The sequence below is a fragment of the Thunnus thynnus genome, chromosome 14, assembly GCF_963924715.1.
Source record: "Thunnus thynnus chromosome 14, fThuThy2.1, whole genome shotgun sequence".
NCBI lineage: Eukaryota > Metazoa > Chordata > Actinopteri > Scombriformes > Scombridae > Thunnus > Thunnus thynnus.
In genome coordinates, this window is record NC_089530.1 from 11076494 (window position 1) to 11088957 (window position 12464).

The 12464-nt window shown below is 42.2% G+C and overlaps 1 protein-coding gene across 3 annotated transcripts in view; it reads left to right on the top strand.

Annotated features, from left to right (window-relative positions):
- The window catches only part of mcu (mitochondrial calcium uniporter), a 61228-nt gene extending 49350 nt beyond the window's left edge, over positions 1 to 11878 (top strand). For all 3 annotated transcript variants that reach the window (XM_067609793.1, XM_067609796.1, XM_067609794.1), the window contains exons 3-9: positions 3565 to 3628; positions 5541 to 5711; positions 6081 to 6185; positions 6337 to 6497; positions 7168 to 7371; positions 7690 to 7806; positions 8003 to 11878. In XM_067609793.1, coding sequence (XP_067465894.1) covers positions 3565 to 3628; positions 5541 to 5711; positions 6081 to 6185; positions 6337 to 6497; positions 7168 to 7371; positions 7690 to 7806; positions 8003 to 8083 — 903 coding nt within the window. In that variant the 3' untranslated portion in view covers positions 8084 to 11878. The remainder of the gene's footprint in view (positions 1 to 3564; positions 3629 to 5540; positions 5712 to 6080; positions 6186 to 6336; positions 6498 to 7167; positions 7372 to 7689; positions 7807 to 8002) is intronic.
- The last annotated feature ends 586 nt before the right edge of the window (positions 11879 to 12464 follow it).

Here is a 12464-nt window from a genome sequence, read left to right on the forward strand (position 1 = left end):
CTGTAGGTTACTTCATCTTAAGCTTAATCTTCTCAAGCCTTGCCTATTTAGTTCTGTTCACAAACCTCTGCATTTGCAACATACTGAAACGTAGATACAGGCAATTGCACTCGCTCTCTTTATGGCTTCTGGTCCCTTGGGAACTGCAGTCTCAGGTAAAACACTCATAGTTGTCATGATGTTGCACACTTCTGCTGGAGTTCGTCTGTTTGGCAGTGTGACAAAAGGGCATGCACACCCCTGTTGGTGTAATTTATCTCTTTTGAACAGAGGGCACATTTGGCATGTCCCAGTTTGTCTACTTCCTTAAAACACTGAGAAAGGGGCAATGTGTGCTGGACTCCCTTCACCTCAATCTTCACCTGCACTTTAAGCCATGCTCAGTTCCATTTACATCTCACTCCTGAATCTAGCTGTGCTGTATTTATAGTGTCTTCCTCTTTTAAGCACTCTCATTCTGAAAAAGAAATTACAGGATACATTGTAACTGACAGTGGTGGAAGAAGTACTCAGATCTTTTACTTAAGTAAAAGTAGTAATACCACACTGTAGAAATACTCTGTTACAAGTTAATGTCCTGCATTGAAAATGTTCCGCCTACGCCTCCCCTCATTTTATTAATCTCATACAGACAGAAGACTGTGCTGATGCTTTCAAATTCATTAATTAATGTAGTTAACTTTAAAATGAAAAAGCTGTGGACCATTTATCTTAATTGCCAGTTATGTTACTAGAGCAAGAGATGGAAAATTGTGCCCTCTTTTCTATTTATTAAATCAAGAATCTGTTTTGAATCAAGAATTGATTCTGAATCGAATCCAACACCAGGAAATCAGAATCAAATCAAATTGTGAGATTGCCAAAGATTCACACTGCTAATTTATATCACATTATATTATTAGATTATAATTATTGGTGTATTAATGTATTCATCACTTTAATGCACCAGTAATGCAGCTGGTAAATGTGGAGCTAATTTTAATTTAATTAGATATATTACTTAATATACTGCTGGGTCGCTTGTGAATTTCCTCCTGGGGCCAAATAAAGGCTTATTGATATAATATCATAATTTATTTATTGATTATATTTTGTATTGTTAATCTGAATCTGCAAAGTAACTAGTAACTAAAGCTGTGAGATAAATGTAGTGGAGTAAAAAGTACAATTTTTGCCTCTGAGATATAGTGGAGTAGAAATAATTTATAGTAGAAGTAAAAATAGAAAATAGAAATACTCAAGTAAAGTACAAGTACCTCAAATTTTTACTGCAGTATTGGAGTAAATGTACTTAGTTACTGTCTACCACTGATAACTGAGTTTACAAATGCTATGAAGTTAGCTAATGCTAGCTAGTTTAGCTATTATTATCAGGAAGGTGGCTTTAAACGCTCAATGTTATTTACGCTGCATTGTTCTGTAAGGCAGTGGCTGGCAGGTCATCAAACTTGACTCATGGCAAACTCTCTCATGCCATGGACAGTCATTCTCATGTAATTCACTTTAGCCTGAGCAAATTAAGTGTGGCAATGTAGCCTCCAAACATGATAAGTGCAAACATGACAAGAGTGACAATGCACGTTAATGTTCGCTATGAAAATACAAGCTTACCTCAAATTTTGGTGGACACATTCGCCGAGGTCGAGGGTGGCAGACGAGACCAAAGTTCTGACTGGCCCATAGAAATGCCACAGAAATTACTTGAACTACACTATTGATTGGACAATCCAATATGGTTGATGCTAGCCTGGATTAGCGGGACAGACAGTCTCATCAAGATTTCAAATCAAAATTTTGGCATTTGTTTCAACTGGCATGGAGTACGACGGTAACTGGAAGGTTCAGACAGTTGTCAGTTGTAGGAAACTTGACTGAATTTGAACTTTGTGTGATTGTATACAGTTTTTGACTGAAACTGGCCATGACAAACCTTACCTGAGTAAGCCAAAACAAACGATAAAATACTAATAGGAAATACTAGAGTCACTATATTCCCCATGTCTCAGGATGCGTCACTGGGACCTCTGTGCAGGTGTTCAGAAGGAAAAAAACATTGTCTTCTGAGCACCTGTGCTCCCTCTGTTGGTGCCTGTGTCACAGAGTCAGCCTGGATATTTGCTGCTGAGCAACGATACCATCTGGCCTGTGGTACGCTGCCCAGCACAGAGATGCTGTGATGGGTATTTAGCTCAATGCTACAGATTTAGAACGTATCTGGTTGCAGTGACAGCCTATCAAACTTGAGACATCATTTCAGTCCATAATTGTCAGTGTACAGTCATAAAAGAGTTGTAAGAGCTTTGCTTTGCTGTTGTGGTTTTGCTTAGTCAAGGTCAGTGAGTGTGTGTAATTCTGATATCACTACACTCCTACACAGAGTGAATGCATCCTGCTTGTTGCTGAGGCCCAGTGGATGCTGAGTGCATTGCAGTCAGATCAGTTTAAAGGCTTTTAGAGTCAGTGTGAAAGAGACCCTGTTCCTCTAGGAGTTGAAGGGTTAATGAACATGTTACTGAGGGCCTGTTTCCGCAGCAACACCCTTCATTCATATGAGAACCCATTGTATGTTATATACAGCACTACAGTGTGACACATTGCATGACTCCATCCGGCAGTTATTAAATGTTAGGACCAGTTGGCATGGAAACAGATCTCTTTTTTTATGATGCTGTAGAGGCATATTTTGTTTGTGTGTGTGTGCTGAAACTTATAATAAATTAAACTAAAACTTAAATCAGAAAAGTTGTTTTTGCCCCCCTGGTGCTCTTTCTTGCTTGATTTCCGATGCCTCATCCTGTCCTCCCTTTGCTCTGTGTGAGCGTGAGGAGATCTGACAGCCCATCCTATGCCTTAAAAGGCTCGATCGCAGCTCAGCCGAAAACGTGACGAGCTCTGTAATTTGAAACATGTGCAGCATATATGGACACTCCTCCTTTGCTGTGCTAACAATATTCAGTAGCAACAGAGAAGATGAGGGTTTCCCCAAGCTCTGCTCCTCTCTTCTTCTTCCTCCCCTCCCTCCCTCCCTCCCTCACTCCCTCCAGTGACACAAGTGGAGAATACTTACTGAACCGCACTGTTGTTATTCAGGCTGCATTTGGCTGCCTTCCTCCTGTGTCTCCCACTGTGGTGTTTTTCTCCAAGTGGTGGTTTCTTTGTGAATGGTGAATTTAGATAGGATGTGAAAGGCTGTATGTGTGTGTGTGTGTGTGTGTGTGTGGTTTTATTTCATGCATAAGCCCATTATAGAATATTTCCATGACTGGGAAGTTGCAGTTAGATCTGTTAATCTGCGCTTCTTGGGTGTGGCTCCAGTCTGCATACAGGAACATGTCTGGAAACTGAGACAGAGGAAGCCATTTTGTAACATAATGCCCAACCAGTCTCATATGTAAACAATTAGACAAGTGAATGGCACAGATTATGGTAGTGTCATGTTGCGCTGAAGATTTACAACGAGCGTCTAGCTCACAGCACCTCAGGTTACTTGAAAGAACGGGCATGTTAGATGTGAGAAAGCAAGTGAATTAACCAGATTGTTGCACTTTCTCTTCCTGTCTGCAGGTTTGGAGGGGCGCCCCCTCATGGCATGGCCAGAGACTTTTGTGTTCCTCTGCTGCTCCAGAAGGTAAGTGTTCACTACCCCTCAGTTCATTCACCTCGCACGCTACCCGGCAAATTCCAGGCACTGTGCTCATACTGTAGCATTTTTTTCTGTCCATAAAACCCCAAATCCAGCCTCTGCCCCCATCTTAGAGACATCAGTCCTGTGCAAGAGAGGAATTCTGCATTGATCAGATAGCCGAGGCTCATTTGGAGTTAACAGACAGTAGAAATTAATATGGAATATGGAAGTGGGGGGGGGGGGTTAAGAGGAGAAGGCAGCAGTATTACAGAACATGCTGATTTGATTTTAAAGTTAGCTTTAATAGCTGTGGGATGGGAGCAGAGAGAGACACAGGATCCTCATGCCTTTAGCGATGTGTCTGTGATGATAGGATGATAAAATAGGGGAGGACAAAGGGAACAGCTGCAGGTAGACAACAGTTCAGATACTCAGGACAAGATTTTAAATTGTCACTGTAAAAGAAGAAGTGGGTGGTAAAATGAAGTGTCTGTGAATCTCTGTCTTTGAACACGGTCAAGACACTGTTGAAACTGCTGCCGGCTGGTGCTGTCTGTGCTAGCTGGTGATTCTTCTCTTCTTGGTGCGGGCCCAAGCAGAGATCTGCTGATTCACTGCAGCGGTCCTGAGGAGGAGGTAGAGGTTGTTGGGTACAGCAGCAACAAGGCAGCCTGGATCGCCTCCGCTGTGGGCTCGCAGCCACCTGCATTGATCACAGCTTTGTCATTAGGGGCCACTCAGCATGATAATGGTATAAGCTATGCAGACTCATTATAACCAGTGAGTTTGGTTATGGACTAATAGGGCTAGATTACAGACCATTATTATTATTATTATTATGCTAAAAAAAAAAAAAACAATGAGCAGAACAGTAGCTCAGCTGTTTGGGACCAAAATGACAATTCTTATGTTTGTGCTACAACAGCAAGCTCCACACACAGTTATCACCATGCAGTATAACCCTGAGATAGTGTCAGGAGTAGAAGTATTCTAGAAATAATATATTCATTTCATGTATCTTATTATTCTGCTATGAAAAAAAACCTTTCAAGAATTAGATAAAATGTGATGTGTTCCTCAAGGTATTTGTGATTGTCAGTCCCATCACACAAGCATCATTTAGAGGTCGTTTTAGCCTCTCCATGGAAATAAGAAATATCAATAGTTGGCATCAACAAATCGACATCAGTTCTGCGAGGGAAAGGTTAGGAATGTTGTACTGTATTGATCCTCAGGACCTGACAGTCTAAGAAGGCTAATTTTTTGCTATCAGAGTATCTCTATATCTACTTGTACATGCTTTCTAGCGTGTGTGTGAGCATGCTGATCAATGAGATTTAGTCATGTGTTGCATTATATGGGGACAGTCCAGCTCAGGGCTGCTGCTGCTGCTGCTGCTCTTAGTTTGTTAGCTTTGCTGTTGAACACCTCCGTCAGGTGGTGCTGCTGCTGTACTGCCCCCTGCTGGGGGTCTCCAACCACACTCCTGTAAATTCAAATGAATGCTCTATTTTTGAAAAATTAAAGTTAGCACCATTGGAATTGCAGACACTGCAAGTTTTGCGGTGTTGTTGTAGACGATGATGGGTCAGTTGGTGCCATCCAAACAAACCGCTCAAGTTAAAAGTATTAAAGTGCCAAACATGATTACATTTATATTTCAGCATGAGTAAGAAATTCCTAATTCTGTACTGTATATGTTCAAAATGCAGTAATCCAGTAGAAGACTAACAAGAATATAACAAAACAAAGACTGCTCCTTATTCTTCATCATTACACCCTCAGTTACTCGAAGCAGAGGGAGCACAATACATGAAAGCTCTTCTCCATGGTTCACTGAAGGACCTTTGGGTGTCATTTTACATTTTCTGCTTTTGTGACATTTGTCCCGTTTGCTTGCCTGCAACCCCCTCAGAGGTGACAGTGGTGTATCAGAACGGGCTGCCGGTGATCTCAGTCAGTTTGCCGTCCAGGCGAGAGCGCTGTCAGTTCACTCTCAAGCCTCTCAGTGACTGTGTTGGAGTTTTCCTGCAACAGCTCCAGGCGGAGGACAGAGGCATCGACCGGGTAGCGATCTACTCCACAGGTATGCTCACAAACACAAGGAGTCATACACACACACCCCCCCACTGTATCCATTTACCCCAGCAGGTTACACATACACATGCCATCACATGCTTTCAAGTGTTCTTGTATTTTGATGTTTTGATTTTGATCAGATTTTAATACCACTGCATGCACCATGAAATGATTTTGCAGCCTTCACTCCACTCAGAGGCTTCATTAACAACTGATCTAATCTTAGTTTGTGAGTGCCTCAGCTTCTCCCTCTCATGATGATCAGACAGAAACAAGCCTGATTAACAAGAGAGGTGAAGGGTATTTGAAGTGGCTACCCATCAGCGCTCCGTCTCTGTTAACGCCTCCCTTCCCATTTGTGTCTCTCTCTCTCCAGATGGAGCGAGGGTTGCCTCCTCCACAGGTATAGACATCCTGCTGCTGGATGATTTCAAGCTTGTCATCAATGACACCACACACCTCGTGCGGCCACCAAGGAGAGGTGAGGACTGTCGAAGAAAGGGCAGAGCCTGCACCATTTACTCTTGAGTCATCCCCTCACTTGTTAGGGTCACTACCAATAAGAGGAAGGAATGGTTTGTTGATAGAAGTTCATATTAAAGTCTGTCTTTGTGTGTGTGTGTGTGTCTCAGAGCTGCTGCCCCATGAGGAGGCAGAGAGGCTGAATGACGTCAAGTTCCTGGTGCAGCAGCTATACACTACCCTGCGCATCGAGGAGCACCAACTCAGCAAAGAACGTGAGCTGATTGGACGACTGGAGGACCTCAACTCTCAACTCCGCCCCCTAGAGAAGGTCTGACTTCCTTAACATGTTCAACAATTTCGATTTCTAGTTGCTGGTTACTGACACTCTAGACGCGCAATTTTTTGGATTTGGAACATTTTGGGAAAATTATTATAGTGAGCTTTAGAGGTGCTAGTAGGTGGATTTTATTACTTTTGGACAGAGCCATGCTAGCAGTTTCCCCCTGTTTCCGGTCTTTAAGCTAAGCTAAACTATCCGGCTGCTGGCGTTAGCTTCATATCTATCGTACAGACATGAGAGTGCAAGAAAGCGAATGAGTCTGTTTCCCAAAATGTCAAACTGTTCCTTTAAATGGAGCATTCAGAATTCGTATGTTCTTGAATACGTCATGGGTAGTTTTGGTTGCTCATATATTTTATTTTAGGCTTGTTTGTAATCCTCTTATATGCAGATAATTATGTCATTGCAGCATTAGTTTAATATATCTGGCATTGAATATTAAAGAATAACTGAGCAGTGGAGCCATCATGGTTAACAAATTGAGATCTTGGCAAAACTGTGAATTTATTAACTCTGTTATGTAAAAATGAATATGAGAGATCACTTGTGCCCTTTGTGCTGAAAATCCATAATGTGTTTTTAGAGTTATTGCCCTTGTTCAATAAACACTGACTTCTGATGTGTGTGTGTGACTGCTTTCCTCTCGCTTTATGTGTAGGTGAGGGAGGAGTTGAGTAAGAAGGCAGAGCGGCGTACCACCTGGGTGCTGTGGGGCGGCATGGCGTACATGGCCACCCAGTTTGGCATTCTGGCCAGACTGACCTGGTGGGAGTACTCCTGGGATATCATGGAGCCCGTCACCTACTTCATCACCTACGGCACCGCGATGGCCATGTACGCCTACTTTGTGCTCACACGCCAGGTAAGACACCACAAAATACAACACATATACGCATTTTATATTATGATACTCTCTTTGTAACATCTTGCTCTAAATATAATATTATTATAAATATTATAATAATATTTTTAGTTATTTAAAAGGCTGATCTGGTGACTCAAATTGAATTCAGCGTTCATAAATCACTGAGTTTTAACTCCAGGGACATGGAGTCCGTTTGATATTGGATTTCTCAGCAGTGTGATCTAGTCCAAGGACTAGAAAACAGAGCATGGAGGACATCTGATGAACTGGTTCCTCTTACAATGTGCTCCGTCTCTGTCTCTTTATAACCCGCAGGAGTACATTTACCCCGACGCTAGAGACAGACAGTATCTACTGTTCTTCCACAAGGGGGTGAAGAGGACACGTTTCGACATTGAGAAGTACAACAAGCTGAAGGATGATATCGCTGAGGTACAGTCGCTTGGTGAAAGCTGGATGTTTTGTTATTTAAAATTAACACCGAAGCCACACTGGGGATTCACACATTTCACAATTCCGTACTTGGAATTGTAACAGCTGTACGTAGACCTACTTTCGTACCATTCGCCCAAACACGCTTCATGTTTCTCTTTCTCTCCCTCCCTCCCTCCCTATCGATACTCTCTAGGTGGAGTTGGATCTGAAGCGTCTTCGGGACCCGCTCCAGCTCCAGCTCCCAGTTCAGCAGCTCAACGCCGGTAAAAATTGATGGGAAGAGTGACTCCCTCCTCTCTCAGCTCCTACAACCCCCACCTTTCCTATCCCCTATATCCCCTCCCTTCGTCCAACACCCCGCCCCTCCCTTATTCCTCCCAATATCAAACCCTCCTTCCTCCCCATCCCTCCCACACCCAATAAGCCCATCCCCTTCTTGACTGTGGGAGTTAGTTTTTTTCCTTTTTTTCTTTTTCTTTTTTTTTTTTCTTTTTACTTTCTTCCTGAAAACTCCAGTTGGAATTGCAAGTGAAAACCGCTAAAACACAAAGGATGGTGAGAATACCAGGAACTGAAAAAACTCTCACAGCCTGAAGGATGGTGAAGATGATGAAAAGGACGACAATGAAGATGATGATGATGGAATTAAACTGGGCACTATGGAAATGACTCAAGTCTCTGGAGGGACAGCCTGCAGGGAACTCCAGGGGGAGACACCTCTTCTCTTGACACTCCAGGACAGAGGACACTCAGAGGGACAGTCATTGTTGAGTGTGTGTGTGTGTGTGTGTTTGCGGGACTTTCAGGTTACACTGGGACACCGACCCTGGCCATTCTGCGGGTCGACACAGCAGTGTACAGCAGTCCTGCTTCTCCTTGCAGTCAAACTGTCAACACACACACTTGGCTGGGGCAGGCTCTAGGGAGAGTTTCTATCCCACTCATTAAAGTTTACAAGGAAGTCCTCACCCCGCCTGCTGCGATGTGCCACGGCTGGGGCTCACTGCAGTCGCACCATCAGGGAGACCTTCGTCTTCCTGCGGCTGAACACTGCTGCCTCTCCCTCCCTGGGCCACTCCTCCTCCTGGTAATGGACAGCTGTCCTTCCCCGTGTGACCTTTGTCAGGAGCCTGTCTCGACTCGCAGGATGCAGGGACGATGACAGTCGGCGCGTCTCGTTTCCTCTTCCTGTTGATTTCCTGTAGCGGCCCGGTCTGCGCAAGTATGAGAGTACTACCGACAACAACATCACTGTGTGTTCTTTTATTCCAAAAAAATATTTTGGCACTTTTTATTTTGAAAGCCATAGTATATTTGTTATGAAAAGAATATGAATATATATATATATATATATGTATACAATCAAATAAACAGATGACCAGAGGCTAGTTTCTTTCAGTGGGGGGAGGAGCTCTCTTAAAAATGTCATTTCATCTGAAACTCATTCACATCTGAAGATCTCCTAACATGAAGCACCCCCCCTAACAGTCCAGCGCACACATATGAAAAGCATTGTATGCATTTACTACCTTGAAGTAACTATTTCATATCTGTAATAATAAATAACTATCTCCAGGTTGGGCGTAAGGCTCCTGTGCATGTCCACCAGACAGGGGGAACCATGTTGAAGCCAAATCAGGGCTAAAATGGCTTTGATTGGAATTTTTTTGTTTGTTTGTTTTAGCAACACAGAATATCGATGTGGATAATGCCATGCTTTTCAACTATAATCATGTCATTCTAACATTGCTGCGGAAATACTTGTTTACATTGTTTAGTAACTGTTTCTCCAGACAAACCCATAGGCATGTTATAGTTGAAGATATGTGATGAACTCAAATTTTGCAAAATGTGGCTTCAAAAGAAAGAATGCTACTTCATAGAAGAGGAGTTTGTGTACGTTACCTACATTTTTTTTTTCTTTTTCCAATTGAAAGCATTGTTCTCGGACCATTTCCTGAATTTAACAGATTTTTACATGAACTGGAGTTTAGTTTAGCAGCATGTAATGTGCATTTTAGTTTTATAACTCACCCTCATGAAGCTTATAGCCAAAATAACAAACTACACCTAAAAGAGCATCATGGCATTGGTTCGCAGAGGCTTTGAAATGAAGCCAGGGTTTTCTCCTCCCACTGTTGCTGTAATGCCCCCCCTGCTCCCTCGATGGCAAGGCAGGGTAAACTGCATGCTGTGGTATGCCCTCAGTAGAAATTTGTGAATGTGTAGGAGCATTATTGCAATTTTGTACTCAATTGGACACTTTTCTTTGCCACATCTAGCTGAAGTCTCATCCTTTGATTGGTTATCTCTAAGATTATAGAAGCCATGTGTTTATGTTCATTTTTTTGGGGGATGGTTCACTGAATAAACCAAACTTTATCAGCTTTACTTCGTTTTCTGTACAGGGTGAGGATTGATCGGCCCTCTTTCCGGCCCTTTGACTCCAAAGCACGTTTTTTGTTTTTACCCTGAACTGCTGTGGATCACCTCTGCAGAGGGGAAGCACAATGACATGTCGTACCCGCGTGTAGACTCCTCCTCCTGCTTGTGTGTGGACAGTCGGCTGAATCCTACCAATGAGATCCATGTGTTTAACTGCAGATTTTCTATTAAAATGCATGATTTTAGCTCAAATCAAGAGTTACCCATGCAGATCTCAAGGCAGGATTTGGTGTAATCTGTTATCATATATATATATGTGTGTGTGTGTGTGTGTGTTTGTGTGGATGTTGGTGTGTTATCTCCAAGGGAAATGGTGCCTTTTGGATGATTAATGAACAGTATACACAGCGTAGCAATTCGGTAAACAGCAGTGATAAGATCTTGTTTGGTATGAAACACTGATGTAAAGGAGGGTTTTCTCTGTGTGTGTGTGTGGGTGTGTGTGTGTGTGGAGTGTGAGTGCACTAAGGGGCAAAGTGCATATCACCATATTCATGAATCCTTTGCCCCTAATCGCCACTTGTCAGTAGCGGTACAAAATCACTTCCACTCTCATCCCACTTCATAGCAGTCATTAGCTTTAAATTCCTATTTTTCCTGAATAGGCCAACTTGCACACACTTTGTCTCACACACACACACACACACACACAATCAAAGTGACAGTGTTTCCTTGGAGATGTACCGTGGGAGGTGAGAGAGTTTAGGCCTCTGTCTGCAGTCCAGTCCTTCTCTCTGCTGTTTCTACACTTCTCTCCATCATCACCTCCTCCTTTTTATCACACCATCCGCCATTTATTGCCTTTTTTTTTTCTCTATCTCATTTGTTTAAAAAACAAAAATATATCAAATATAGGGAACTTTATTATAAAGAGGGTGTTGCATGAATGTATGTTTACATGGGAAATTATGTAAAAATAAAAAAGACGATCTATCAAAAAAACCGCAAAGATAGTTTAAGAACGTTGTTTGTAGAGATTCCTAGTTATAAAAGGGCAGTGGACAGAATCTGCCCTGCCAAATCTGACTTTATCCCAGCCAACCAGCTGCTCTTCATCAAATCCCAGCCCCATCTTCACCTTATTTACCCCCATAACTCTTCCTCAGCTTGCATTTAAACTCCCCAATAAATGGAGAAACACGCTCCATCCTCTGTGCACCTATAAAGGAGGCTTTAGGACCTCTTGACCTCAGTTACTAACGTCCTGGATCTGAGTCCATAGGAAAAGTGTCGGGCGCACTCCGTTCGCTTGTCGGGGAACACCTCTCATACTCGTCCCTCTCTCCTGTCATTTTCTTCCACCCACAGCCTTTTTTCCTCCAAATTACATTATTATTCTATGTTTTGAATGTGTGTTATGTTTTGAAATTCTTGTTTGTGTGCACTTACAATAAAATATGTTTAAAATGCCTAAAGAGTGAAGCAGAATTATAGGATTGAAATGATCTTGTACTCCATTCTGACCTCTTATTTTATTTTGTTTTTCTTGTCTTTATGTTTCTGTTGACATATGATGCTGTAATGTTGGCAAAAAAGAAAATGTAAAATCCTGTATCATTTATGAAATATGTATAAAAGAGAAATGTAATTCAATTATCAATAAAATCCTTATCCAGTTTTTGGAGCCAGTGGTCCAGTTGAGGTTTATGGTTTGTCTGGTGGTGAGGACGTCCTGATTAATGTGTCACATTACAGATGTTTACAAGTGGCAGCTTCTCAAGGTCTTGACCGCCTTGTCTGACTCTCCTTGGCCTCCAGCTCTTCCTTTACAGGACATCCTTTGAGATAGACCTGTGCGGGAAAACTGATCATTTACAATAGATGCATGAAGTAACACATAATGGGTGCAATAGTCTGTTAAAAGCTTGAGTCTGAACATCTGAAAATACTTTGATTAAAAAAACCAAACAAACATATATATAATTTTTCCATCCAGGGATGGCAATCTTGGTTGGTCGGTCAGTTCACAACTTTGGTCCAGACTGAAATATCTCAATAACTGTTAAATGGATTGCCTTGAACTTTAGTACACACATACAGGTTCCTTACTGGAGGAATTGTAAAAATGTTGGTGATCCTGACTTTTCATCAAGTGGCATCATAAAGACAATTTTTTTATTTATTCAATACTTTGGTTATGACCAAATACATGCAAAACCTATGACATTCCCTCAGCCCCAGCTGTACTTTTTGTTTTGTGATAATAAGCA